The sequence below is a fragment of the Pogona vitticeps genome, chromosome 4 (assembly GCF_051106095.1).
Source record: "Pogona vitticeps strain Pit_001003342236 chromosome 4, PviZW2.1, whole genome shotgun sequence".
NCBI lineage: Eukaryota > Metazoa > Chordata > Lepidosauria > Squamata > Agamidae > Pogona > Pogona vitticeps.
Genome location: NC_135786.1, coordinates 56,961,352 through 56,988,985, shown reverse-complemented (window position 1 = coordinate 56,988,985; position 27,634 = coordinate 56,961,352). Strand labels below are relative to the sequence as shown.

Below are 27,634 nucleotides of genomic sequence, written 5' to 3'. Positions count from 1 at the left end.
ACAGCCCAACTACGGTAGCCTGCCCATAGGCTGATAATGCACTCTTAGTAGTACCTGGAAGACAGTGATGAGGGCCTGGGGGAAATTATCAAAGGTGCTACGCCGTATCTCTACGTCATCAAAGTCAAACTTCCCTCCAAAAAGCTGCATCCCTAAGAGGGCAAAGATGACCATGAAGAGGAAGAGGAGAGTAAGGAGGGAGGCAATGGAGCGGACAGAGTTGAGCAGAGATGCCACTAAGTTGTTTAGAGATCTCCAGTACCTAGGGGGAAAAGACAGAAATGATAATGTACTTTACATATACATACCTAGGAAAAATCATGGACACGGATATCTCTCTGAGCCAGTCTCTGAAGTACAGTACATCTTACTAGTTAAACATACTCAGTCATTCTAATGACTAACTTAATTATCCCTACCAGTACCACCAAGACGTTGGTTAAGACACACTTTCTTTCACATCCTGTCTTCAGACTGGATAGCAGAGAGGTAAAAATTAGTTGTAGAGCGATGACCAAGAATGCTGGCAAATCTTTGCGTCTGAGTCCCAAGTATGAGTCCAGGTCTTTGGTACCAAGTCCCAAGCCCCAAGTCTTAAAAACAAGCTCTTCCATCCAGAATAAAGGGAAGGGTAGATGGGTTCCAAGCTGTGGGTTGAGTCCAAGACATTGGGGGGGGGGACCCACACTTGAATAGACTCAAAGTCAAGTCATCAGTGTAACTTAAGTCTGAGTTGACAGTAAGTCCCACAACTTGAGTCCCCATCCCTGCTGATTACTGACATTTTGAATAGAGTTCAATGGGTATACAACCACACCTAAGATGGCAATAGCCAATATTTATCTATTTCATTATTGTAATAACGATTTAAAAAATAAGTGTTTTAAAATCATTTAAAAACACTTAAAACATAATGCAATGCGAGAAATAGCTGAAAAAAAACACACAACAATTTAAAGATGGGTGTCTTGACACCTTTTCTAAAATGGCTGACTGGATATCTCAGTGTTGGGTCACCAGCTACAGAGCCAGAGGTTGGGAGCAACTTCCCACTGTGCTGCCTAAGAGAAGATTCAGTCTATGTAGCCTTGGGGAAACTGCACATTCCCAGAGAAGGAAATGGTGGCATGGCAATGGAAACACTAAAAGAAATGCATTTCCTGTTCAAAGGATAGTAAAAGTTCAGAGTGATTTTAAAGAAAAGAGCCACAATGGACAGGTATCAAACTGCACTATTAGTAGGAATTAAGATTCAGTAAGAAATGTTTGTTATTTCTAAGTACACATGCTTAGGATCAGGTATGAGACACAAATTCTGGAAATGGTTCAGCTTATCTTACTCTCACCTGCAGCTGATGTATACACTGACCTACTTCCCTCATCAAGAGATGTCATAAGAACTGATGAGATAAGAATTGAAAAAACAGATTTATTTATTGGATTTTTATCCTGTCCATCTAGACCAAAGGTCTACTCTGGATCACTGTTTAAGGGATAAATGTGGGCTTATGCATCCTAGACTGAGAGTACTATATATCCCAACAGCAACAATTGGAACTTCAGGAATGCCAATATTCTGGGCGTATTTTTCAGAAGTATTTTATTCCCAACAAACAGAATACTCACTTGGTTATTTTGAAGAGCCTCAGCAGGCGAATGCACCGCAATACGGAGATGCCCAAGGGGCTCATGGAGGCACTCTCTACTAATATGATCTCTAGAATGCCAGTGCACACTACCAGGCAATCAAAACGGTTGAAGAGGGACATGAAATACTGGCGGAGACCAAGGGCGTACATCTTCAGAATCATCTCAACCGTAAAAAGGGCAAGAAGCACCCGGTTGGCAACATCTGCAAGAAGAAAAACTTTGCTAGTAATAATGAATAGGCTAGATCCCATCTGACTTTGAAGGACAGTCCAAGAACCAAATTCTTCCTCAGAAACACATACAGAGAGGAAGACAGAAATGAAAAGCCATCCTGCATTGCTTATTTCACTCAACTCCTTCCATTGGGAAGCAGCACTTCCAACTCCTAGCCCCTAGCACAGAGCAGTCCTTAAGAGCCCAGGAGGAGTCCAAGCCATCCTCTGCAATATCCTTTGCATCCTTCTTTCCCTTGACTATTGTTTTAAGTTGAAAAGATGCCTCGTGTCTATCATATGGACTGCAAAAAATGAAGGACAGAGCTTAGACCCTTCCCTTCCTAGTTCTTTTCACTTTTCTCATGAAAATCTGATCCCCGCTGCCCTTCTTTTCTGGAAAAACACTCCTTGTGTTTTTAAGCAGAAAGGGGGCATAAGGGGAAGGGCTGGGCAATTGCAACCCTCCTCATATACTCTGAACAGGTTGCACCGTTTGCTTTTCAATCAGTGAAAAAAGGCATGGATAGAAAGCATGGACAGCGTGGTAAGTGGGTTAGAGCAGGGGCCTCCAAACTATGGCCTGCTGGTCACATCTGGCCCACATTGCCTTTTTATCTGGCCTGGCGGGCAGGCGGGCAGGTGGGTGGGAATGCAGGTGGGCTGGAGTGCACGCATCTTCCTTCAGCCCTCAAAAATGTGGACCATATATTATGTGCCCCTACCACTGAAAAGTTTGGAGATCCCTGGGATAGAGTTTCAAACTAGAACCCAGGAGGGCTGGTTCAAATTAGAGATGGAGACATTTGTATATGAATGCCAGACCATCCACTCATGCATCCGGTGGCAGTGGCAGCTACGGTCAGCCTTCCAATCGCTCCCAGAGTGCTGCTCTTTTTCCAGTCATCTAGCCATTCGGCAGCCGTGCAGGGAGGCTCATCCTCCCTTCCCCTGCCTGGAGTTGGCTAGATGAGCAGAAAGAGAGCGGTGCTCTGGGAGTGATTGGAAGGCTGACTGAGGCTGCCACCACTGGTGGACACATGAGTGGATGGTCCACCCTAGGGGCCAGACCCACATTAAGTCCAGCTGTGTGGGGGGTATTCGTATACAAATATCCTTGCTTGTGCCATCCAAATCCTTACCTGGCCATGGAAAGTCACTGAATTCTCACATACCTTGAAAATCTTAAGAGAGCTCCCATAGGTTAGAAGTGGCTTGATGGCCCATAAGACCAACAAGGAAGCATGCAGTTGCATGCAATTTAGGTTGATCATAAGTTTAATAGGCAGGATCTAAGGGGTGAAAGGATGATTTCAAGACAAAGGTTAAGGAGAAAACTGGACATGCTGCAGTAAAAAAGAGACAGGAATCAGAACTATTATAGAGGTACAATCCAGATGGGGCAGAGATGGAGGTAGGACAGTGAAAAACTGGAACGGGCAAAGAAGGAACTTGAGGGCTGATAGTGTCGCGTCCTTCCATCTTGTTAATTCGAACCTGGGATGTTTGCAGAAATAGAATGCCCAGCTCACCTTGGGCCTGGGTTAGCCAGTCAGGTTGATTGTGGTGCTCAGAGGCAATGGAGAATGTGTTCAAGGCGATAATCAGGATCACTAACCAATAGAAAAATCTGGACTTCACCACCTCTCGGCATTTCCTGCGGAAAAGACGGTTCCATCGTCGCCAGTGCCGACTAGAAGAAAGAGGGACAAAGAAAGTGAAAATCAGGGCGAGGCAGGGCTCTGTCCTGGAATGGAGCGTCACTTTCTCCAGTATCTCTGCTCGGATGCAGAATTTCACAACATTTTTGAAACTGGCCCTCAGAATGGTTTGATGCGCACACCCCTGTTCTACATTACATGAGTGCACTTGGAATGGCATGCAGGCTACTTACAAAAACAGAATGAATTTATTCATGCCCTCAAGTTCATACAGGCTTTCTGTCTCTGAGCCACCTTCATCTTCAGACATCATCCCTGAGGAAGATGGAGAAAGGTAAGAAAGGAACTTGTTATGCAAGCACAGCTTAAGTTCCAATGAAGTTTACATTCAGGACATACATACAGCAGATGCTCTATTTAAGTAATTTTGGAAAGGACTAGAGAGGAGACCTTGTTTCTCAGGTCCAGAGTCCCATCAACCTGCCCGTGGGAACCAACCATCATTTCTGATCGGTGCATGGCTGCCTTAGTTGCATCTATGCTAAATGCTCCAAGCCACAGCATCTTTTGTCCTATAGGATAAAAGACAACGTTTTCTTCCCCTCCCCTCCATTTTTTCCACAGGTGCAAATAGGAGAAGCTTATGCAATGGGTGGTCAGCTTCATTGTGTTCATCAATGGACAAATACCATCATAACTGTTTTCACAATATGAATATGCAAGCAAAGATAAGGAAGGATATGATGAACGCAGCTACGCAACTAGCAGTTACATGAATAGCATTGTTTCCAAAGTAAATGGCAGATGCACCGAGATGCTGGTGTGGGAATTTAAACAAAAACCACATTAAGACTAAAAAGGAAAGCTGTGTCTAGAGTGACTGAAAGATGTCCATTTGGAAACAGTTTTCCTTCAGGAAACATATTCTTTTAAACTCCATTTCCATATACCATGTTACAGTGGGAGGAGGGAATTTTGATGCTTTGTACCTCATCATGGTCCCAAACAGGATTGAGTTTTGTACTTGCTCTTTGCATTCCAGTCCATTGGTACAGTATAAAAAGCCCCATGGGTCTGATCCACATTTAGAACTACACAAGAAACAAAGAGCTAAACCTATCCCCATAGTCTGGAGTCAGATTGCCCTTTCTGCACCCAGAATTTTCTTTAAAAAGACATTTGCACAACAGGTAATTGCATGGATGTTGTCTTCTCTGGTTGTCCCTTAATCAAAACATGTTCTAGAAACATCTTCTATTTATAGCACTATTTCTGGGAAGTCCCATTTCTTCATTTTGCCTGACAGCACTTCTGGACAATACCTTCCCCACGTTTCCGTTCACTCTCCATGACTTCTGCATGGACAATCCAGTCCATGTAACCTTTCATGTCCTCATCCAGTTGCTGCTTTTCTCTCAGTTTCTGGAAGGTACCCCTTGATTTGGCTTTCTCACGCTCTTTTGTGAACTCTCTGGAATAAACTCAGAAGAAAACTGGTATTACATGGTGATTCACTTCATGGTTGATGACTTAGGAAGTCCCCAAAGAATCACACCAAACCTTGAATCACCCACTTTCACCAAAGGAATTGCTCCATCTGATTATCACATTAGCTAGTGGGAACCAATGAATGAATAGATAGATAGATAGATAGATAGATAGATAGATAGATAGATAGATAGATAGATAGATAGATAGAGAGAGAGAGAGAGAGAGAGAGAGAGAGAGAGAGAGAGAGAGAGAGAGAGAGAGAGAGAGAGAGAGAGAGAGAGAGAGAGAGAACCTAAAGGCCCAACCTTATGAAATGGAACATTGTCAGAGCACTATATAAGTGCAAGAGGCTTAGCTGAAGAGTCTAAGGCCTGTTGTGTCGATGCGACATCGTAGCTTGTGCCCTCTTGTCAGGTATTCCCAGACAGTTCACAGGGCTGCAAGCGAAACAAAATGGCATTGCTTGAATGCAAGCAGCAGCAATGCATTTTGCATTGTACTCCATGACGATGTTCACCCTTGACTGATATTCTTAAGAACCTCCCTGCCTCTGGCATTCTGCTGCACCATGTAGGCTTCAGGAAGAAATAGGAGCATCAGAATACAAGTGATGAAAATGTCATTGGTAAATAACATTCCACGTGCACAGATTTGCTTACCCACTCAGCACACCCAGGATCAGGTTAAGGATAAAAAATGATCCCAGTAAGATGAGGCTAACAAAGTAGATCCAGGGCCATTCATTCCCAATGGCATCATTTACCTAAGGTAGAATAAAAACATCATTGACTTACAGGGTGTTCCACATATACATTTTAGTCTGGAAAAATCTTCATCTTTGGGGAAAAGAACGAGCTATGGGACAGGGGAAACAAACCAGGGCAAAGGAGGGAATAGACCTTTACCCATTCATCAGACCCTCTTGAGCCCCAAGAAAATGACAGGTCTCTGGAGTACGTGTGACAGGATTCCACGTGGCCCCTGATTGTTTCTCTGGACAAAGAGCTCACACTACGCACCCCTCAGCTGCCATCAGTTGATTTCATCAACAATACCTATTATTAATAATCAAGGTCCAGGCCATATGTCATTTTAAAAGAATCAAATAGAAATTGTTTATTGATACAGCTGTTGACCAAACAAGCAATGTTGTTAACTCTTAAACAAACATTCTCTTTTATCCACTCTCAACCAGCACTCTCCCACCCAAATTCCAAATCTCTCTATCTCAAAACCCTATATCTCTATCCTCCTCCTGCTGAGTCTCTTATACCTTATGACTCCGCCCCTCCAGCACTCCCATTGGTCTATGCAAATAGCCTATGAATATTCATGACCTGGGCAAAAGCTATAAAGTGCTAAAGGTGAGATCCTCCTGGACCCCTCCAGATGAGGCTTTCATGTGAAATCACTCTGCCTCTAACAGGAGGTCTAAATGCTTTAGCTTGGAACCTTTGGGTTTTCCTGTCACCTCTTCCACCCTATTAACAGACACATGCACACATTGTAGGGAGGTACGAAATAACCACATAATTCCCTTTGATTAGTTGCTCTAGGGACGTGGTGGCGCTGTGGGCTAAACCACAGAAGCCTGTGCTGCAGAAGACCAAGCAGTCATAAGATCGAATCCACATGACGGAGTGAGCTCTCGTCGCTTGTCCCAGCTCCCGCCAACCTAGCGGTTCGAAAGCATGCAAATGCAAGTAGATAAATAGGGACCACCTCGGTGGGAAGGTAACAGTGTTCTGTGTCTAAGTCGCACTGGCCATGTGACCATGGAAGATTGTCTTCAGACAAACGCTGGTTCTATGGCTTGGAAACGGGGATGAGCACTGCCCCCTAGAGTCGAACACGACTGGACAAAAATTGTCAAGGGGAACCTTTACCTTTACCTAGTTGCTCTAGGAGCTGTCATTTTAGAAGCACAAAATGTCTTTGAGATCAAATAGGTCTCCTGAAATGAAATCCTGCATCTTAAATACCTTTGTGAACCATATGTGTATCCTGTGCAAACTTGGGATCTGAGCAGCAGAATGTTTTCCCCCTTGGAACGATGACTATTCAAAACAACCATGCCATACTACAGCGAGTGATCTTGAACTACACTACCCGGGAGGTGACAGAACATGCCTCTGGCATCCCTTCTTGCCACTTGAACAAAGAGTCTTATAGCACACATAGATACACAGACCATGGTAAACCTACCCAATAGAGAACTTGAGTCCATCCTTCCATGGAAATACACTGGTAGACAGTTAGCATAGCAAACCCAAAGTTGTCAAAATGGGTGATGCCATTGTTGGGTCCAGGCCACTTCCCCCTGCACTCCGAGCCAGGAATGGTACATTGGTGGCCATGGCCTGCACTTGTACATGGAGATGGTTTTTCATTTTCCACAGTAGCAATGATGTCTGAGGAAAGAAACAAAGAGATAGCTGTGAGAATTTAGAAAAAGAGGCTGTGCTGTGCTTTTATCTGTTTATCCCAGCACACCTCCCATTCTGACTTAAGCACATTTTCAGAAGGTGCAGCAGGCTTCAACTCACACTCAGTTCCTATTTACAGAAGAGGACCAGAGGCAGATATTTTGCTTCATAGATACACCTGGAAGAACTTGATGTAACTATTGCCTTAGGATATCTCTAATACTCAGTAGTGTGCTGGAGCCTGGGTCACATAGTCAATGTCCTGGGTTTTTTTTTAGCAAGGATTATTACATAATCTGCCACCTCCCCCAGGTCTGCTTTGTCCTTTTTGAGTCTAGCTTCAGCTCACTCAGTACTTGGAAGAGAAATGGCCCTTCCAAGGAACAATATATTATTACAAGTTATTTGATGCAATATAAAGTATTTGAGAATGGTTTGGTCTTGGGACAATTAAGAGCCATCAGCTTTACAGAAGACCTGCTCCTCATCTGTTGATATGACTTGATTTCTCTGCTTGCATTTCTGGAATATCATGGAGATGTCTGCCTAGGATGAGTCATAATGAGCATGACTTGTACGATGAACACCTAAACTTCTAAATACACCACTAGATCACTGCTTGTACTTCTGTATGTTATAAACAGATCAACAATTTCCCTTACCTGTCCCGTTGTAGTAACAGGTCTTATGCATCTTGCCCTTGAAGAGTTCCTGTCCCATAATGGCATAGATGGTGAGCATGAAGACAACCAGCACTGCAATGTGGAACAGAGGCAACATAGCCTTGACAATAGAGTTCAGCACCACTTGCAGACCTGCAACAGGGAAGAGAGAACAAGACATGCACATTACTGTTACCGTTTATACTATGGGTCCAATTAACAGCATGCAATATCATATGATCCCATTTAAATCTCATTGCAAAAGGGAAAGCATTGACTTTCGTGATCGTCCTTGTTTCCCCCATGTTGTGATACAACAAATCTCATCACCATAACAACATAGTCAGCAGGGATGATAAGTGTTGCAGATGATCAACATCTGGAGGCACAAAGATGGGAATGAATCACTGTGAATTTAATGGTATAGTTATTCTTTTATCCCAGGTAATTCTGCTAACATTTAGAGAAAGGTGAGAATGAAACCTTAATAACTCAGTGCAGCTATTGGTCTCTATATCTCAGTGGACATCAGTCTATTGTGCTTAAAACAATGAAAAAGAAGAGCACAAAGCTATTAACAGTTTTATCTTCTCTGCCTCCTTCATGGTGTAGTACCCTCAGTCTCCCATTTGTTTTTATTTCTGTCAGGTAAGGTAGAGAAAATATAATCAACATTAAATTAACAAACAAATTCACATTCTAATATCTGTCAAATTTACTCTTATTCTTACTCTTAAATTGTTTTCAGTTTGCTTGATCTATTCTCTGTTATGAAGATACACTTCTTCAGTGAGTTTCAAATCAAGGATGTAATTACATTTCTTCTAAGATCTTTGCATGTGCTATTTTATTTATTCATTTATTTAATTGTTTTATTTCTATATTGCCTTTGAAGGGACAAAATAGCTAGATTTGTTGTTGTTTAGTCATTTCGTCATATCCAACTCTTCGTGACCCCAGGGACCAGAGCACGCCAGGCCCTCCTGTCTTCCATTGCCTCCTAGAGTTGGGTCAAATTCATGTTGGTAGTTTCGATGACACTGTCCAACCATCTCATCCTCTGTCATCCCCTTCTTCTCTTGCCTTAACACTTTCCTAACATCAGGGCCTTTTCCAGGGAGTCTTCTCTTCTCACGAGATGGCCAAAGTCTTGGAGCCTCAGCTTCAGGAGCTGTCCTTCCAGTGAGCACTCAGGGTTGATTTCCTTCAAAATGGATAGGTTTGTTCTCTTTGCAGTCCACGGGACTCTCAAGAGCCTCCTCCTGCACCACAATTCAAAAGCATCAATTCTTCAGTGGTCAGCTTTCTTTATGGTCCAGCTCTCACTTCCATACATCACTACAGGAAAAACCATAGCTTTGACTAGGCGAATTTTTGTTGGCAAGGTGATGCCTCTGCTTTTTAAGATGCTATCAAGGTTTGTCATCGCTTTCCTCCCAAGAAGCAGGTGTCTTTTAATTTCGTGGCTGCTTTCACCATCTGCAGTGATCATGGAGCCCAAGAAAGTAAAATCTGTCATTGACTCCATATCTTTCCCTTCTATTTGCCAGGAGGTGATGGGACCAGTGGCCATGATCTTGGAGGAGGGGGCTGTGCTGGAGGAGACTCCTAAGAGTCCCCTGGACTGCAAGGAGAACAAAGCTATCCATTTTGAAGGAAATCAACCCTGAGTGCTCATTGGAAGGACAGATCCTGAAGCTCAGGCTCCAGTACTTTGGCCATCTCATGAGAATACTTCCTGGAAAAGACCCTGATGATGGGAAAGTGTGAAGGTAAAAGGGGAAGGGTGAGATGGTTGGACAGTGTCATCGAAGCAACCAACATGAATTTGACGCAGCTCCAGGAGGCAATGGAAGACAGGAGGGCCTGGTGTACTCTGGTCCATGGGGTCAAGAAGAATTGGACACGACTAAACAACAAATGACAAATTATAACTATTTGCTTACTTTTTCTCCCAGACAACCTAACATAACAATATAATTGATTTTACTGTATATGTTGTTGCTCTTATCATCTCCAATGAAAAATCACATGGGAATGGCATTCAACCATATGGATTCTAGTGCTCAACACACATCCAGCAATCAGACCCTAAGAAATGTTTACCCACTTGGTATTCCTGACACCAGGCGTAGGGGCCTCAGCACTCGGAAGGCTCTCAGGGCTTTGACGTCAAAACCACCCTGCCCGCTAAGAAGTGCCCCTTCAATTACACTGATTTTTTCCAGGATCACTGTGAAAACACTGCAAAGGAGGTAAAGAATACAAAGGGAGGGTTGACAACAACAGAGGAGCTGCAAAAATCAGTCTAAAAAAGTTAAAGCAAAGACTTAATGATTTACATATTTTCCCATTGTGTCCTCATGAGAAATTAAAATGTGGCTGTTATGGCCATGTACTGGGACTGACACACTTATTGTACCAATTGCATGGAGGTGACTTTAAATCACTGAACACAGAGAAAACAACTTCTCACCACATCACATACAACCAGATAACTTTGCAGTGGTCTGGGTCCTGTGGTTTGATTGTGGCCTCATCTGCCTCTTGCTCTCACCCCCCCCACACACACACACATTATCAATTTGTGTAGCAATTTTGCTGTACCCACAACCTTTTTTAGACCAGGGGGATCTTTTTTAAAAACTAGAAGTAATTTCTCGTTCTTAAATGCCTCCCCGTCCTTGGGACTAAAATAAGCCAGAGAGAAATCAGAGAAACGGTTCCTTATGTCTCTTAGACTTAGAGGACGCAAAGGTGGCATTTTGTAAATCAATCAATCAATCCAGGGGCTTTTAAAGGGGCAAGGAGGCAGAGGCAGCCATCCAAATTTCAGTGAGAAGCATGTGCATCTCCCAGAACTAGGAAGCTGCTCACCTCTTGTGTAAATGTGACAATTTTACATCATAAAACAAAAGTCTGAGACACAGTCTCTCTCCTCAAGTTAAGTGATTTAATGTGCATCCATTTGGCAGTGACTATATAGAAAAAAAAACAAAGCATCTGCCCATCCATCATAACTGAAGTCAGTGCTAGCTACTCTGTACTGCATGATACAGAAAACACAGCAACTTCGTCCATCTCTGCAGTACATGAATTTGCAATTCAACAGCAATTTTTTATATACTGGGTAAAAGTGGAGCTACAGGTCCCTCCCACCACTCCAGCCAGCATAGCGAATTATCATGAATGATGAGAGTTTTAATTCAACAACAGCATTCCCCATAAACAAGATTCAAGGTGGTAAATCGATGAGTTTCCAGTGAGGTCTTCCCTCAGTCTGAGGAGGTGATTTGGTGTGTACTCAATCTCAACCCAGACGATTCGTTTTTCCCTGGATATCTGATCTGAATTGTGGGACTAGATCAAAAGGAGATAAATTTTAGCTGCAACGCAAGTTCAGGCCTATTCACAAATACAAGTCCTATTTACTTTCTCCAGAATTTACTTTCCCCATGGGGAAATATTAATGTGAACCAAGCAGCAGATGGCAGTTCTGGGACACCAGCTGCACCTTCTTCAGTTGTTGCGATCATAAAAATAGCTATCTCCACGCTGGTTCATGCTAACATTTCTGCAGGAAGTAGTATCTTCATCTGCACCATTACACGGAAAAAATAAGGACAGATTTGAACTTTAAGTATCAGATATACTCTAGAATTTGCTAAGAACATAATCTATGAAGTAGAGATATGTCTCTTCAAATACCTGAAGTTGCAGCTCCCAGACACATGTATTTTCAGCACATGCTTTTCCTTTAGACTGATGCTAACCAGAACAAATCCAGTTTACATCTACGAGTCACACCTGCTATATAACGTGTCAGCATGTATATGTATATAACATGTATGCATGACCCTTGTATGCATGAACTGACCCCTAGTGAGGGTCTAAATGCCAATTGCAAGGTCCTAGGCTAAGAATGCATCTTCCACAATGAGATATTTTAAATGGCTCTGTTTGCTTATGTGCCATCAAACTACTACAGAGGTATGGAGATCCTATGAATCAGTAGTCTTCAAAAGGTCCTGTCACTCAGATGCAATCTCTAGGGTATGGCTTTTGTTATTGAATTAATCCATCTCCTATCTGTATTTGCTTTGATTAATTTTGTGCATTAAGTTATAATGGAACAACAACAACAAAGTTGCCAGCAAAGTAAAATACCGTAGTTTGATAGTGGTGTTAAGTGCAGAAAGTACACATGTAGGATGTGTCTGGAAATAGTGTCTAATCTTCCCAGGATTATGTAATTATTCATTAATTCTTAGAACATTTAAACTGCACCTTTCCTCTTGGGAGCTCAAGCTAGAGCAACAAAAAATAATATTAATAATTAAAAATGTCCTTATTGTTTAAAACAATGGTCCCTAATTATGAACACAACAGATAAAGCAACAATAATATATTTAAAGTAGATGTGTAAATTCATGGTGAAATCTTGTATGTGTCTAACCAGAAGTAAGCCATGTTTATTCCGATGGGACCTACCTCTGGAGAGAAAGGTTAAGCTTGCAACATTGTATATTAACAATTTTAAATATTATTTCCATGAAATCTAGACACTTTGCTGCAGAACCTGGCCCACTCTATTTTAAAATTAAAAAGAAAACACAAAATTCTTTTACCCTAAAAAGACTATTGTGAAATCCAGTACATTCCAGCCATTTCGGAGGTAGGCATCTGCATGAAATAGAAATCCATAAGCAATGATCTTTAGTGTTGCTTCAATGGCAAATACTATGAGGAAGAAGTATTCTAGCTTCTCCTGGAAAATACAGAAAATAAAGTTGTGCAATTTTAATATAGTTAATAGTTTCAGTTAGACCTCTCCACATACCCTCCTTTCATAGAAATGTTGTCAAGAAATCTAAAAGCCTATGTGCATTGCTCTTCTGAAAATCCCATGGTGGCTACTGCTCTATCTTAGTTCAAAATGCATTCTCAACTTCTTTACCTAAGGCCCTCTCACCCTTTGCTTCCTGTCACCGTCTCTATGCTAAGGGTAAAACATACCAACTTCAGATGTACTGACTGCTCTGTCTTTCAGAACCTACCTAAATTCGGCACCTGAAATCCATAATTATGTAGACCAGGGATCTCAAACTCAATTTACCTGGGGGCCGCTGGAGGCAGAGACTGGGCCACATCAGATTTTCCACCAAGCGGAGCAAGAGCCCGAGGAAGCCACCCAGGAGTTTTCTTAGCCTGGCTGGGGCTCCGAGGAAGAGGAGGTGGCTCGGGCACTCGGGGAAAAGGGCTGGCAGCACGACTCACTCGCTGGCTCTCCCCCAAGACAGGAGCTCTTGCACCCTCCATCCAGAACTGCAGACAGGTGTGCTGGCGGGCTGGCTGCAGTTCCAGATGGAGGGTGCAAGAGGCGCTGTCTTGGGAGAGAGCCAGCGAGCAAGGCGAGGCTTTTTTTTTTACTCTTGACAGCAGAGGACGCATGGGCACTTGGGGGGGGCAATAAGGCGGGGGCCGTAAACTATCATCTGGGGGGCCACAAATGGCCCCCGGGCCACATGTTCGAGACCCCTGATGTAGACATTCACAGAGGCAAAAAAACTGAGAGCAGGAGACACTTTTGCCGGTAGCCTGCTTCTGCTTCTCACTATATACATAGAAGAGTCCATTCTGTACATGTTTCCCATTTCACTGACACTTCTATAAAGCGTCATCCACAACAGCCTTTTACAACCGGGAATCCATATTGTTTTCAGCTGGAGAGTCTCTGGTTTGCATAGGTACAACCCAGAAATTACAAACATGGAATTCTCTGACTGCACAGCCCATATGATTCTCCATTTACCAATGGAATTCTGGCACCAATATCTGGCTTCAAATCCTTCCCAACCTCCCATCTAAAGTTCTTTCCTCTGTCATATCTTGGTCTGTGTTTACTGTTTAGGAAAATGCAGTGTTTGGCTTACCTCACCCATGGGAAAACAGGCAGAGGCCATTTCAAATCCAAACCCAAACCCCTTCATTTACAATCAACAAACCTTTGAGAAACCAACAAAGAGGGTGTTGTATCTCAGATTACTAACACAAAGATGTTTAGTCTGACATCAATGAATCTAGTTGAACCTTTGGCTCATACCATCGAACACCCTACCTTCCTTTGTCACGGCTATATACAGTTTCTTGTAATCACTGCTCATCCTGTTTCTCAGACTAGCAACTGTGGTTAATGTTTCCTATAGTTTGTTTGAATAAGCCAGCTTCAGATCATGGGTTTCGAAGCCAGCTCTTTTATAAACTACTATTTAGAACTCAGACAACATACAAACTGTGGGTAATAACAAGCACTTTCAAAATTTTAAACTAAGACATACTGGAGGAGAGGGAAGAGGAAAATAGGCAAGGTTAAATTCTGGCTAAGCTCATTACAGTGGAACCTCTACTTATGAACTTAATCCTTCCCAGAAGATGTTCATTAGTTGAAACATTCGTAAGTAGAAGCAAAGTTTCTCATAGGAATGCATTGGAAACCATTTAATCCATTCCGGCTGTTTTGGGTTCTTATGTAGAGGTGCCATTCGTACATTGAAGCACAAAGCCGGTTAATCCGTACTCTAGCACTAGGGAGAGAATTTTTCTTCTTTTGACCTAAGATGAATTTAGGTCAAAAAATAGCAGGAAAGGAGGGGGAGGGAACACCTTCTAAACAGAACAACTTTAAAAACAAGCACCTTTTAAACAAAACTAAGCACCTTTTAGCTTAAAAAAGGGCAGGAGAACACCTTTTAAACAGAACACCTTTTAAAAAGCCACAAAATCCAGCAAGCATTATTTCAGCACAGAACTCCTCATCACAAAAAGAGAGCATAGAGGGAGAGAGAGATAAGACAATGGGGGGGGGGAGCCTTGAGTCTACAGTAGACTCCATTTTAAAACTCAATGTTAAACTCCATTTTATAGCCTGCCTGCCTGCATCAACAACCAACACTATTATTACAGCAAACAGATCCCCAAAGAAAAAAAGACTTTGGAGTCACATTTTAAACCCACACATTTCTAAACAACAGAGAGGTCACAATACACAAACCCTAGAAGCCACAGAAAGCAAAAATAAATTAATAAAATTTCCATTTTAAATTACAGTCTAATTTTCACATTTAATTTTAATTTAATATTACAGTCTACTTTTCACATTTTAAATCCACATTGCAAGACCCATCAGGGCACAGAAACATAACCCCCCTACCTAGCCCTACCCCCTACCAAGCTGCAAAAGAACCCTGTACAGTACAGTAAATACTGTACAGTGTATGTACTCACCCAGAACAGGCAGTCTCTCTGTTTAAAATAAAAAGTCAAAATCCAAAAATCTAAAATTTTTTAAAAGCCCCCCCCAAAAAATACAATCCATACAGTGCAGTACCAGGCAGTACTGTATCAGGCAGTCTGAAGACTCTCCCTATCCACTCTCTAACCACTGGGATGAGTGAGGTAGCAGACAAACAGCCTCTTCGCTGGCCAACAGTCAACTGAAAATTAAAATTTTGTGCTTTCCCCGCCTCTCCCGCATTTTTTTTCTGTTTGTATGCTGAAGCTCCGTTCACAAGTAGAAGCAAAATTTTGCGAATGGAGCTGTTTGTAAGTTGAATCGTTTGTAGGTAGGGACGTTCGTAAATAGAGGTCCCACTGTAATTCCATGATCAGCTATGGTTAATGTTACATTTGAATGCAACTAAAATAGAACCTTAAAGACTAACAGATTTGTTATAACATAAGCTTATAGGGCCAAGAAAAGACTGTAATGTGTGAAGAAATGACCTTATTCACCAAATTTTGAACTTTACACTATCAGATCATACACCGTGATTTCAATTATCCATTCAGCCAGAATTTGAAAAAATACTTTGAAGAAGGAATGTAATGATACGCTGATGCCATCCATAACTGAGCATAATCAGATCCCAGAACATCATGCTACCACTGCTTACTTATGGATGGTCTGAGTATGTTATTAAATCAATTCTCCTTCAAAGCAACTTTCTATATTTGCAAGCAATCATATGATGAGGGAACAGTTCTAGATAAATGCACAGTAATTAGTCATACTCAACCATACACATATAACAATGTAAATCAGTCAGCAGTGACAGCAGGATTACATATTAGCCTTAAATTGAAGATGAATAAAAGAAGTGTCAGAAAGATACTTTCCTGCTCCTGTTTAATGGAGCAGGGAGCTCTTGTTATACACTGCGAAAATAGCAGATACTAAATGCAAAGTTCAATTGAATATTCAAAGTACAGTATATTATTTTGGCCTTTCGTTGTTTAGAGTCTTTGCACGTTTCTTGCAGAGGTGCTTTCTCAATTGGTGAAAAATGTCTGTTTGCCACAACATGTGGTTTTCCTCAATTACATAGTATAGTATGAACAAAATGACAGAGGTTCCTGCACCATGGGGCACAACCTCCATTCAGATAGGCTGCAAAAAGATTTTGCCTGACATTGCAAGCAGAAGCAGTTTTCACCAGGGTTGGATTGTCAAATAGGCTAACAAAACATTTAACAAAGCTTGACATTTAAACTGTTACTGTCCTATGTTGCTGACATTGTGTATTACTTATAAATTTAGGAATTAAATGGGCCTTTCTCAGAGCACTGGCCTATAGTCAATGGTTTCATAGCAAGGTGGTGATTTGATAATGATATGAGCTGATGTTGCTCAGTGGGTTAGAGCAGCTGGATATCATGCTAAGGGCTGAGAATCCAAATTCCCACAGTGCCTTCTGGTAGAGGGGCCCAGCCTAGACCACCCACAGTGTGTGTGACCAACAAATGTTTCATGGCTGGCCATTTGTGTGATGTTAGGCACCCACACAGTCCCAGAACACCACCAGAAAGAGGGAGTGGTAAAGCACTTGTGAGTATTTTACACCTAGAAAACTGTTTCTTTGACTTTACTTGATATCAATTAATTTTTGACAATGATGCCGGCACTGATGGATTATTGTACAGAAGTATGAGGACCATATATGCTTTGATTTGTTGTTGTTTTTAAAGACAAAGCAAGAAATTCCCAGATCAGGTCAAAATATTTCCAGGTTTTCTCTTTCTGTCATGCAATATCCCCTGACCTGGTGTCCTCTGTTTGTTCTAGTGGATCTCTTGCTGTTTGAGTGAAGCATCTCAGTAGCCAATGCCATTAAGCCAGCTTGCATTTGTGTCAGTGCTCTGTGTCAAAAGAGACACCATTTAACATTGGTAAAGGGAGAAGAAAAACTCTTTAAGCACTGCCCACTGACTGTCTTTGGACCTCATCTATCCTTGGCTGTTGCTACCAATTTAATGGTCACAGCTAGGCTGATTACCTGTGGCAGTCCCAGCCTAGAATAGTTACTGTACTTTTCTTCTCCGTCAACCCCCCCCCCATCAGAAGTTGCTGTTGCCCTCGTCTCACACACAGCTGCAACTGTCCATCACCACAAATTCCTCATGCCATTGCTAGGCTTCCTTCCCTGTCAGGCTTTGCATGTTTCAGAATGAAGCAGGCTGAGGTTAGCAATATTTATTTTTATTGAAATTACAAGGAATAGAGAGGACGGTCACCTTTTGGGGGGGGGGGGGGAGAATTCCAGAAGTTGTTTTTTGAATGCTATGGGAGGCACTATTTGACTAAAACAGAAAAGTGGAAATCTTGATTTCCATTCCTCCTATGTTTCTCCTTACATTAAATAGCTGTTCCACAGACATTCCCTTCTCCAGTTTAGGATGGCTAGTAATAAGAAGAGCTAAATGCTATCCAGCACAGGGCTTCTATTAAGACAATACTTCGTTGAATTCAATAGATTTTAATCTTGTTGGACTAGCTGAGCTGACAAGGAAGATTGTTAGCATGTGTCCTGGACAAGTCACCTATGCCTTTAATAGCTAGCACAGCATGGAGAAGTTTGACAGATGTAGGATTACTGGTCAGTGGAGCACTTACATAGTCATCCCACAGAGGGAGGAGGATTTAAGCTACCAAGAATACCTTCAAGGAGTATCTATAAAATTTTGTCCAGATGAGGCATCATCTAGGAAGCTGAATGTAGTTACTCTTAATATCTTGTCCTCCCTAATGATATATTTTCCTCTCTCCACTCCAAAATGGCACATCTGTGTGCTAGTTAGCTAAAGATACTATTTTAGTTCTTTTGCTCTTTCTTTCCCTCCCCCCACCCCATTTTCCACATCTCCTGTTTGATAGTTACCTCCTATTACAGAAATGAATTGGGGGAAGAGATAAACTAGGACTATAACAGGCTGGGCTTGTTATGGACGATGTTTTTCTTCCAGAGGCACTCCTATAAATATGAGGAATACAGCATTCACACAAACAAGAAACATAAAACATTTTGAGCTGTTCAGCTATGTCTTGCTCCCCAGTAAAAGGTAAAGGTAAAGGTTCCCCTTGACAATTTTTGTCCAGTCGTGTTCGACTCTAGGGGGTGGTGCTCATCCCCATTTCCAAGCCATAGAGCCAGCGCTTGTCCGAAGACAATCTTCTGTGGTCACATGGCCAGCGCGACTTAGACACGGAACGCTGTTACCTTCCCACCAAGGTGGTCCCTATTTATCTACTTGCATTTGCATGCTTTCGAACTGCAAGGTTGGCGGGAGCTGGGACAAGCAACGGGCGCTCACTCCATCACGTGGATTCGATCTTACGACTGCTTGGTCTTCTGACCCTGCAGCACAGGCTTCTGTGGTTTAGCCCGTAGCGCCACCACGTCCCTCTTGATCCCCAGAGGGGACTATAAATTTGACACTGTATCTCTAGAAACTAAAAAATGTTGTATAGTTTAAACATGAACAACAAGTGATGGGAAATCTTGTGTTTTAGTAATGAAGGTATGCAAGTCATCCTTCTAAGGGGGTCCCAAACCTTTTTGACACAGCAGACCAGTTAAGCATGCAAGCAGGGGGTGGGGTGGGGGAGATCTGTGCATTGTGTGTATATGTGCAGGAGTATGTCTGTGCATGTGTGGGCCATGCAGGCGTGGGGTGGGGGGGGCAGAAGAACTAAGATACTGTACATATGGAAAACATTAGGAGATATGAGATTATATTTTGGTTATGGCACAGTTGAGGAACAGAAGAAAGTATGGGGCATCTCTTCTTTAACATTAGGGGTACATGTTGTTTAAGAAAGCTCTTATATTTGCAGTTAAATTCTGAAAACATTTAAAAAGTGGAAACAAAGGTTTAGAACCCACCCACCCCCACAATATGAAAAAAAATTAGGGCTTGTCTACATACCCATTTTGTAGTGGGCTGGAGTGGACTAAATCGGATTACTAGGAGGTCCAGTATGCCATATGACTCAATCCTTGCATCCAAATGGCACATGGACCTCAAGTGACCCCATTTGCTTTGTATCAGCCAACTTTCAATATGCCTACATTCTGAAGTGAGGAAAGACCCACTTCAGAATTTTGGCAAATTAAACACTTCCTCAGCTTTGGGGATTTGCTGAGAAAGTGGGGGGGGGGATTAAGTATATTAGGGCAGTGCTTGCGGGGGTGGTTGGGTTATAAACCTTTTTTCCACTTTTTGAATGTTTTCACTTGGAGGGGGAAGCTAAATAGAAAACTTCTCCCCAGAAGCAGGAGGAAATAGGAGGTTTTTGTTTGCTTTTCTCAATTGCAAGCTATTTCCCAGTGATCACGTGACATTTTGGGAGATTGTGACCCAGCTCAACCTTGATCCATGCTCAAGCCAGACCTTTTTGGCCCACTATAAGGGTTACATTTTCTTTTCAGGTGAGGCTGACACAATTCCTGCATGGACGGAAGGGTCATTTTAAGGGACATCACTCCCAGCAAAATGACCTTTCCAGTGTGACAAAATTCTGATCACACCTATAATACCCCCTTATATCACCTTTCCTATTACTGTTGTTCCAGGGATGCAAATGGAACTCACCATCTGACCTAAATCTTCACGTTCTTCCTCTCCTTTTCTGTGACACATGTTCTGCATTTCATCAAATGTCTACATAGATGACATTTGCATGTTGGATTTCACATGCCTGTTCATCTGTTGCAGTGGTTCTTAACCTTTGTTACTCGGATGTTTTTTAACTGCAACTCCCAGAAACCCCAGCCATCACAGTTGGTGGTGAAGGCTTCTGGGAGTTGCAGTCCAAACCTCCTGAGTAACCCAAGGTTAAGAACCAGTGATCTATTGTAACATGGGATGGATAAGGTTTGACAAGCAGTAGAATAAGCAGGTTGTATACAAGCAGTAGGAAATTATGACTGATTTTACATATGGCAGGATTCTTCAGAAACTAATTTATAGCAGAAGGCATACAATAGATGCAACCCTAGCCTGAATATCTGGAGGGGTGCATCCTCCTAAATCAAACAGCTGATGCACTGAAATCATCACATGAGTATCATGTTGAAGAAGATTCTCATTTGATGAACATGCCCTGACACCTCATCAGTTAGCTGCAATTAGCCAAGGCAAGTTAAACAAATCTTATGCGAACACCAATAGAATTCTGGCCAGTTAGCTTTTATTATTTATTTATTTCAATGTACAAAATTGACAATACAAATTTCTGTAACAATTCATAGAAAGCAAAAGAGTGTGTTCTTATCTTATCCAATGTACAGCAAATATTGCTTACATTTCATAAAAAATTTCTTTGTATCCTCTGATACTATGCCAATTCAGTCAATGGGGCAATGTTTCATATATGGTTAAACAAGTCATTTACAGAAAAAGGCTCTGGACTTTTTAAAACTCCAGTTCATTGCTATATCACTTGCCAGCAATAAATAGGTACAAGTAGCAACAAAACCTGTTCAGAGGGGGGCATGAACTGCCGATTTAGGGGTTTGTGCTGACATTTAGTGGCTGAACAGGTGTTTAGTGTGTCACAGCCCCACCTCATCCAGAGGACACCCACTGCCTCTGAGTGGGTGCCTGCTGGAGGAGGTGGGGCTTTGAAGCACCAAACATCTGTTTGGCCACTAAAGAACTGGCACAAATCACCAAATGCCCATCTCTGATCCTATTAATTAACAACTCTTTTATTATAAGCCATTGTATGGCCAAAATTCTATTGCTTCATGTAGCATAGCTTCTTTACGGTGGCACCCTGTCTTTGCACTAGAGTAGGCCCATTGAATCAATGGGGATTTAATGAGTCAGCTCTACTGATTCAAATGGGTCTATTGGGATTTATTTTAGCATAGTAAGTTGCAGAGCAGGCCCATTTGAATCAATGGAATGCATGCAGCAGTTGACTCCCTAAATCCCATTGACTCAATGAGCCTATTTTAGTGTAATATACTATCTAAGTAACAGGATTTTGCCATATGTGTTCTATTACACAAAATTATTGTCTTTTAAGTACAGTACATTCCCCTCAAGTCTTCTTTGGGATGAATGTGTGGCACATATATGTTCTGAGCAAAGAAATATGTTTACTTGTGCATATGAAATCATACATCTAATGCCGATTTTGGCCAGTAGCCTGTTTGAATTACTATACACAGAACAACTGTTGCAGAAGCAGATGCACCTAGGTGTTGGGTGCATGTTTGGTCATATAAATAGATATATGCTCAGCATGCAACCAGCATCTTGTCAAATAACCACATCTGCTTCAGCAACTGCTGCTTTGTACACATTGATTTGAACAGAATACTGCCCTTAGTGTTTGAGATTCCATATGTTAAAGCATTAGGCCAGAGGAAGGGAACATCTGGCATTCCAAATTTCGATTAATCCCAGCCATATGGCCAATGATCAGGAAATGGTAGTCCAATGACAAGTAGAAGGCCATAGGTTCTCCAACCCAATATTAGGAACAGGGTTTCCTAATGCTGCCTTGGTAGTAATCCAGCAATTATGTTAAAGCCTGCTTGGTACATTGGTCACTGAATGTAGGCAGGTGAAGAAGATGGGGTCACTCCAAGAAGAAGAAAAGGATTCCTTACCAGTCTAGAGTTCATTTTGTTGGTGTCATCTTCAGGCATGGGCAGATATAGAGCCAAGGCCACACAATTAGCAAAGATGGTCAGCAGGATAATGGTTTCAAAAGGCCTGAGAATACCTATTAAGGAAAGCCTGGTTGTGTCATAATATTTGTAGCATGACCCTGAATAGTTAAAAAATCAATGAAAATCCATTTGCACTAATAATAAATATAGCTTAATGAGAATTGTACTGGGAAGTCTCATACTAGAAGGCAAAGGCACAAAACTGTAAGAACCTTTTAATAGCATTTTATTTAGTATAATACTTTGCATAGAACAACTCCTTTCTAAAATTTCACCTTTATCCTCTCCCAGTGAATTCCTCTTACTCCTGAATTGTCTCTGTATACAATGACCACCACTACACTGAAATCTAATGAAGGGTGTTCTATCTCCAGCACACTTCATAAAATAACCAGACAGTTGGGGGCATATGAGGTATAAGTTCCCTGTGTGTGATGACAGGCTACTTGACCTTCACAATGATAAATACAGTTGTTCCTCAAGCTAGACTTCAAACACATAGGAACCTTAACACGTGGGGAAAAAAACCCTCTTCTCCCAGAACTCAGCATGTTTCATGTATATAATAAATCAAGGACAAATGTAGCTAATGAAACAACCCAAAAAAGAATGGAATATGGGGCTTGGTATCGGAACTGAGCCAGCATGAATTTTTTTAGAGTCAGTCTAAGGGTTCCTCCAGACTAGGTGATTTGAAGTACCTTGTCGTTTATTGTGAAAGGAGTTGAAACACAGCAGTTGCTGTAGTGATCGACAAGAGAAAGCTAAAACCAGCTGAGATAATGGGGGAAATAGATGTGTGTATCTGTGTGATGAGTATAACTGCGGAGCACACATTCATGTCAGACATGCATCTCTGGGATATTCCCAACACCTCTGGGCATCATCCTACACAGGCATCTCTACTTCCTTACTGTACATATTTTCTCCAAATAGCCATCTCATTGTAAAAATCTCCAAATCAGTGTCCCATTGTCTATATGTTTCCTGTGTTTGCTATTTAGAATAAAAAATGGCAACAGTACTTATTAAATTTTTAGAGCACTTCACATACATAATTTCAGCACCCCTTGTTTGGTATTATTATCAGTAGTTTTATGTGGTTGCTAGAGATGGGGACAATGTGAGTTCATGCTAGAGGCAAGATGTGAACTGGGGGTTTCATTGTTCTTGGTTCATTTCTTACTACCAGCATTCTATGGCTTGTGCCTTATTCCTCTCTCCTATTGATTCACCTGCTATTGTCATCCTATGGGTCATCTCCCCTGCTGCTAACCAGCCAGACTCAAGATCACAGATTCCTTCAAGGGAAGAATTGTAACAATTCCTTTGCTCCCACAGCACACCATGCCTGAGAGATGGCATCATTTGGAATTGGGTTCCGTGACGTTTGAATTACAAGCAAGCTTAAAGACATGAGTCTGTGTTACTACTGCCTGTAGGCCACACACAATCATTTTATTCTAAAGCAATTTGGATAGTAATAAAGTTCCATTTTCCTTCTTTCATCCACCATTTAACCAATACAGTACTGAGATATTTTATCCCATTTCAATTTCAACTTCTAGACAAACTATTTACTCCTTGTTACAGTCTCTGACTCACAGAAGACTGACACCTTCTGTGACTCCAGTAATGATCTGTTTTATGCCAGTGATTTTAGCATGAAACCACACAAAGGATTGTCCTGTCCAAACCCCTGAATTAAAATAGTATATTCACTGCATCCATCCAAATACATATAAAAGACTAGTTCTTCATAACTGCTAATCTACATTGCCCAGAGAACCTGGCTACTACATGCAACAAGCAGCGAGCAACAGAGAATAAGATGCCGCTTAGCAAGTATGCCTGTGTCATTAAAAAAAACAACTTGGTAAAACAATTCATATGACTCCAGAAAAACAGCCAAGTTACAAACTATCGAGGGAATATAATGAAAAAGAAACTGATAAAAGGATCACAAAAATGTGACTTGAGGGGAATTCTTCTTGGCAACAAATATACAGATTATGATCACTGGATCCTGACTCTGAAACAAATCACTGGAAATTCAATTATAGTTTGAAATCTATGCAAATCTCTTCGCCTAGTACTGTTTTAGAGTCACAATTTTTGAACTATGCTATTTCCGACAAACATTTTTAATGTGCAAGTGAGCATAGATTAACAACGTCTGATCTAGCAACTCGTGATCTACACTCACATACATAAATCCACTCGCAATTCAAGCCATAATCAATACACAGCTTCTCTTGTGAATGCTTTCCTACTCCTTGTGCCTCTTAATAGTTACAGACATAAATACCAGATTCCAATAAATTGTTTTGCAGTGCTTTTGGGGAATACAACAAGCTCTACTGGAAACAAAATTATTTCCCAGCAATTCTTTTTTGGCCTTTGCTTCCACCCAGGATCAGTTGCCTATGCAAAATTCCTGGGCTCCACACTGTGTATATGTCAACCTAGAGGCAACTCAAAAAGTTCCCCAAAAGGATACTTCCATTCGACAATAGCAATACAGGCCTTGCGCACTGGGTTCTGGAGAGTGAGACAGAGTAGAGACCGAGGAGGCCGAGGGGGAAGTTCTAATGCTGCTTTCTTAGCCTTTTCCTTCTGTTGCTTTTTCTTCAGGCTATCATCCAGGGCAGAAGCAGGCTCCATGATTGCTGTCTCTTCCCTGGTTGCCTACTCCAGACAGACCGGCCTCACCCCCTCTTCCTCCACCTCTTTGCCCCAAATCCACTTTCCCTTCACATAGAAGGCTGAAGCTCCCTACGGATCTCTTTCCTGCTGAACCAACCTTCTCTGTCTGGTGTGGACTGGAGGGCTAGAAATTACACCCTCACTGACACAAATACACCAAGCGCCAGTTTATAATTAGCCACCAGCCTGGCTCCCAGGACTGTCAGATTTCCTGAGGCAGCAAAAGGGCCTCAACAGCTGTCCCTTCTTCATACTCGATTCATGGCCATTTTTGAGCTACCAATCCAGGTCAGGGAAGGGATGTGGGTGGAGAGATGGGCTTCACACATCAACACTACTGAAAGAAGGTTCCTATTCACTTCATTTCATCTATGACCGATTTATAAAGGAGGTGGTGCAGGTCAGACTAGACATACAGTATTCCCTATGATCAACTCCATCCCACAGTGGGATTTCTTGAATCCTACTAGCAAGAGAGGTTAAAAGTAATGAAAAGGGTTTCCCAGCTATGCTAGAAGCAAGAGAACTGACAGGGACACAGAAGGTCTTCTGCTTAGAGAGGATGGATGATTACTAAGAGGTGACAGAGAGAAGGCAGAAGGGCTGAATACCTACTTTGCCCCCCTCTTCTCCCAAAAAGAAAACAATCCTCAGCTAGGTACAAGTGGAATAAAGGAGTGAGGGAGCAGACTGCTGCCCTTCTGTTTACAGAAGTACAGTATGTACAAGAATACCTAACTACGTACTTTAAAATGAATTCAGATCTCCAGGGCCAGAAGAACTTAATTTTAGAGTACTAAAGAAACTTCTGGATCTAATCTCAGAGTCTCTGTCTGTAATATTTTAGAGGTTTTGGTCTTTGGGAACCAGAGACAAGCAAATATTTTCCCTGTTTTCAGCAAGGGGAAAAAAGAGCTGGGTAATCATCAACTGATCAACTTGATTCTGATAACAGGAAAGGTACTAGAAGGCACTAAGCCATTGCCCTGCAAGTATTCAGAAAAGAACACTATTGTTTCTAAGACCAAATTTGGTTTTCTCATCAAGAAGTCATGCTGGGCTAATTTACCTAATTTTTTTTTTAAGTGTCACAAGCTTGGTAGACAAGGGGAATGATGTGGACATCGTGTATCATTGAGTCTTTAAACAAGGTCCCTCATTATATTCTTATGGCTGAACTGGTCAATTATGGACTAGACAAGGCTACTTTCAGATGGATTTGTAGCTGTTTGATAGGCCATACTCAAAAAGTGCTGACTAATAGTTCTTGTCTTCCTAGAGAGAAGTGACAATAGATGTACTATAGGATTCTCTCTTAGGCCCTGTGTTGTTCAATATTTTTATAAATGACTTGGATGAAGATGAGGACCAGATGATAATCAAATTGCAGATGACACCAAACTTAGATGGTTAATACTTCAGAGGACAGAACTGGAATTCAGGAGGACTCTAACAGATTGCAGAACTGGGGCCAAAGAAGCAAAATGAGTTTTAACAAGGAAAAGTAGAGAGTCCTGCACTTTGATGGGAAAATGAGATTCACAATATAGAATGAAGGACAGCTGGCTTTGCATAATACTATGTGAAAAGAATCTGGGCATCCTTGCAGACCACAAGCTAAACATGAGTCTATACATAGTGAGATGCAGCAGAAGCAAAAGTCAATACAGTACTATACATTAACGGTAATACAAGCACAGTGTTAAAATCAAAGGAAGTAACAATGCCACTCTACTGTTCTTAGATTAGATCAAGAAGGATATTGAAAGCTGTAATGTGTGCAGAGCAGGGTGATCAGGACATCTGTAGACAAGCCCTATGAAGAGTGGTTCAGAGAACTCAGGGTTTTTTTTAGCCTAGATAGAAGACTGAGGGGTGATGTGATAACTATCTTCAAATATTTGAAGGACCATAATGTGAAAAATGGAACAAGCTTGTTTCCTCCAGCTCCACAGGGTAGATCTTGAAGTAATGGATGCCTATTACAATTGCAGGATAAGTAATTTCCATTAAACATTAGTTTTATATTTACAGTACTTCCTGACAATAAGAGTTGTTAGACAGTGGAACAGACTGCCTTGTAACATGCTGGATTCTTCTTCGTTGCAGAGGTTCCGTGCCATTGAACACTTCTTAGGATTGCTTTAGTGCAAGGAATTGGGCTTGATGACCTTACGATCATCAGTAAGATTTGAAAATTAAGCCTATGCTTACCCTATGGATTTAATTCACAAATCTTTTGATGAAGTATGTATCTCTCACTATGGTAGAGGAGAGAGGTTAACTGTAGGCAGCATCTCTAGTCTGTACCTTCTCCTTTAGGTGTAAGACTCATTCCGTTCCTACTCACCACAAGTTGGATTCAACTTGACAGCATATAATAATTTACCTTCCAAAGACAATTCACAAATCAAAGCTCATTAAATACAAGATACATAGGTGAAGAAGATCGTGCACTATGACAACAGGTGCTCTCTGACACTTAAGGAAGCACATGTTCTGAAAAACGGGGTAGATGCAAATAGAATCACCACAGACAGCAACAGCAGCAGCGGTGGTTGCAAGAACCAGCTCTTGCTCCTCTCAGGATCTGTCATGCTATGGGTGCTCCTCTTTCAAGATGCCACATTCTACATAATAGTGTTGATGTAGTTCAGAACTGCTGATTTAGCTAAGATGCTTTAGCCTCTGTGGACTTTGACTAATAAATATTTTTAGCAAATAAATAAATCAAAACTAATGACAATAAGCCCAGTGTGGTTCAGTGGATAGAGTGGGAGACTAGGACTCAGGAGCCCTGAGTTG

The 27,634-nt window shown here is 41.7% G+C and overlaps 1 protein-coding gene across 2 annotated transcripts in view; it reads right to left on the bottom strand.

Annotated features, from left to right (window-relative positions):
* The window catches only part of CACNA1S (calcium voltage-gated channel subunit alpha1 S), a 78,185-nt gene extending 52,221 nt beyond the window's left edge, over positions 1–25,964 (bottom strand). For both annotated transcript variants that reach the window (XM_072997463.2, XM_020805303.3), the window contains exons 1-12: positions 24,624–25,964; positions 22,061–22,166; positions 12,731–12,870; positions 10,213–10,346; positions 8,103–8,255; positions 7,220–7,425; positions 5,674–5,777; positions 4,846–4,994; positions 3,757–3,838; positions 3,395–3,555; positions 1,627–1,852; positions 55–262 (exon numbers count right to left, since the gene is read on the bottom strand). In XM_072997463.2, coding sequence (XP_072853564.2) covers positions 55–262; positions 1,627–1,852; positions 3,395–3,555; positions 3,757–3,838; positions 4,846–4,994; positions 5,674–5,777; positions 7,220–7,425; positions 8,103–8,255; positions 10,213–10,346; positions 12,731–12,870; positions 22,061–22,166; positions 24,624–24,787 — 1,833 coding nt within the window. In that variant the 5' untranslated portion in view covers positions 24,788–25,964. The remainder of the gene's footprint in view (positions 1–54; positions 263–1,626; positions 1,853–3,394; positions 3,556–3,756; positions 3,839–4,845; positions 4,995–5,673; positions 5,778–7,219; positions 7,426–8,102; positions 8,256–10,212; positions 10,347–12,730; positions 12,871–22,060; positions 22,167–24,623) is intronic.
* Positions 25,965–27,634: the final 1,670 nt, after the last annotated feature.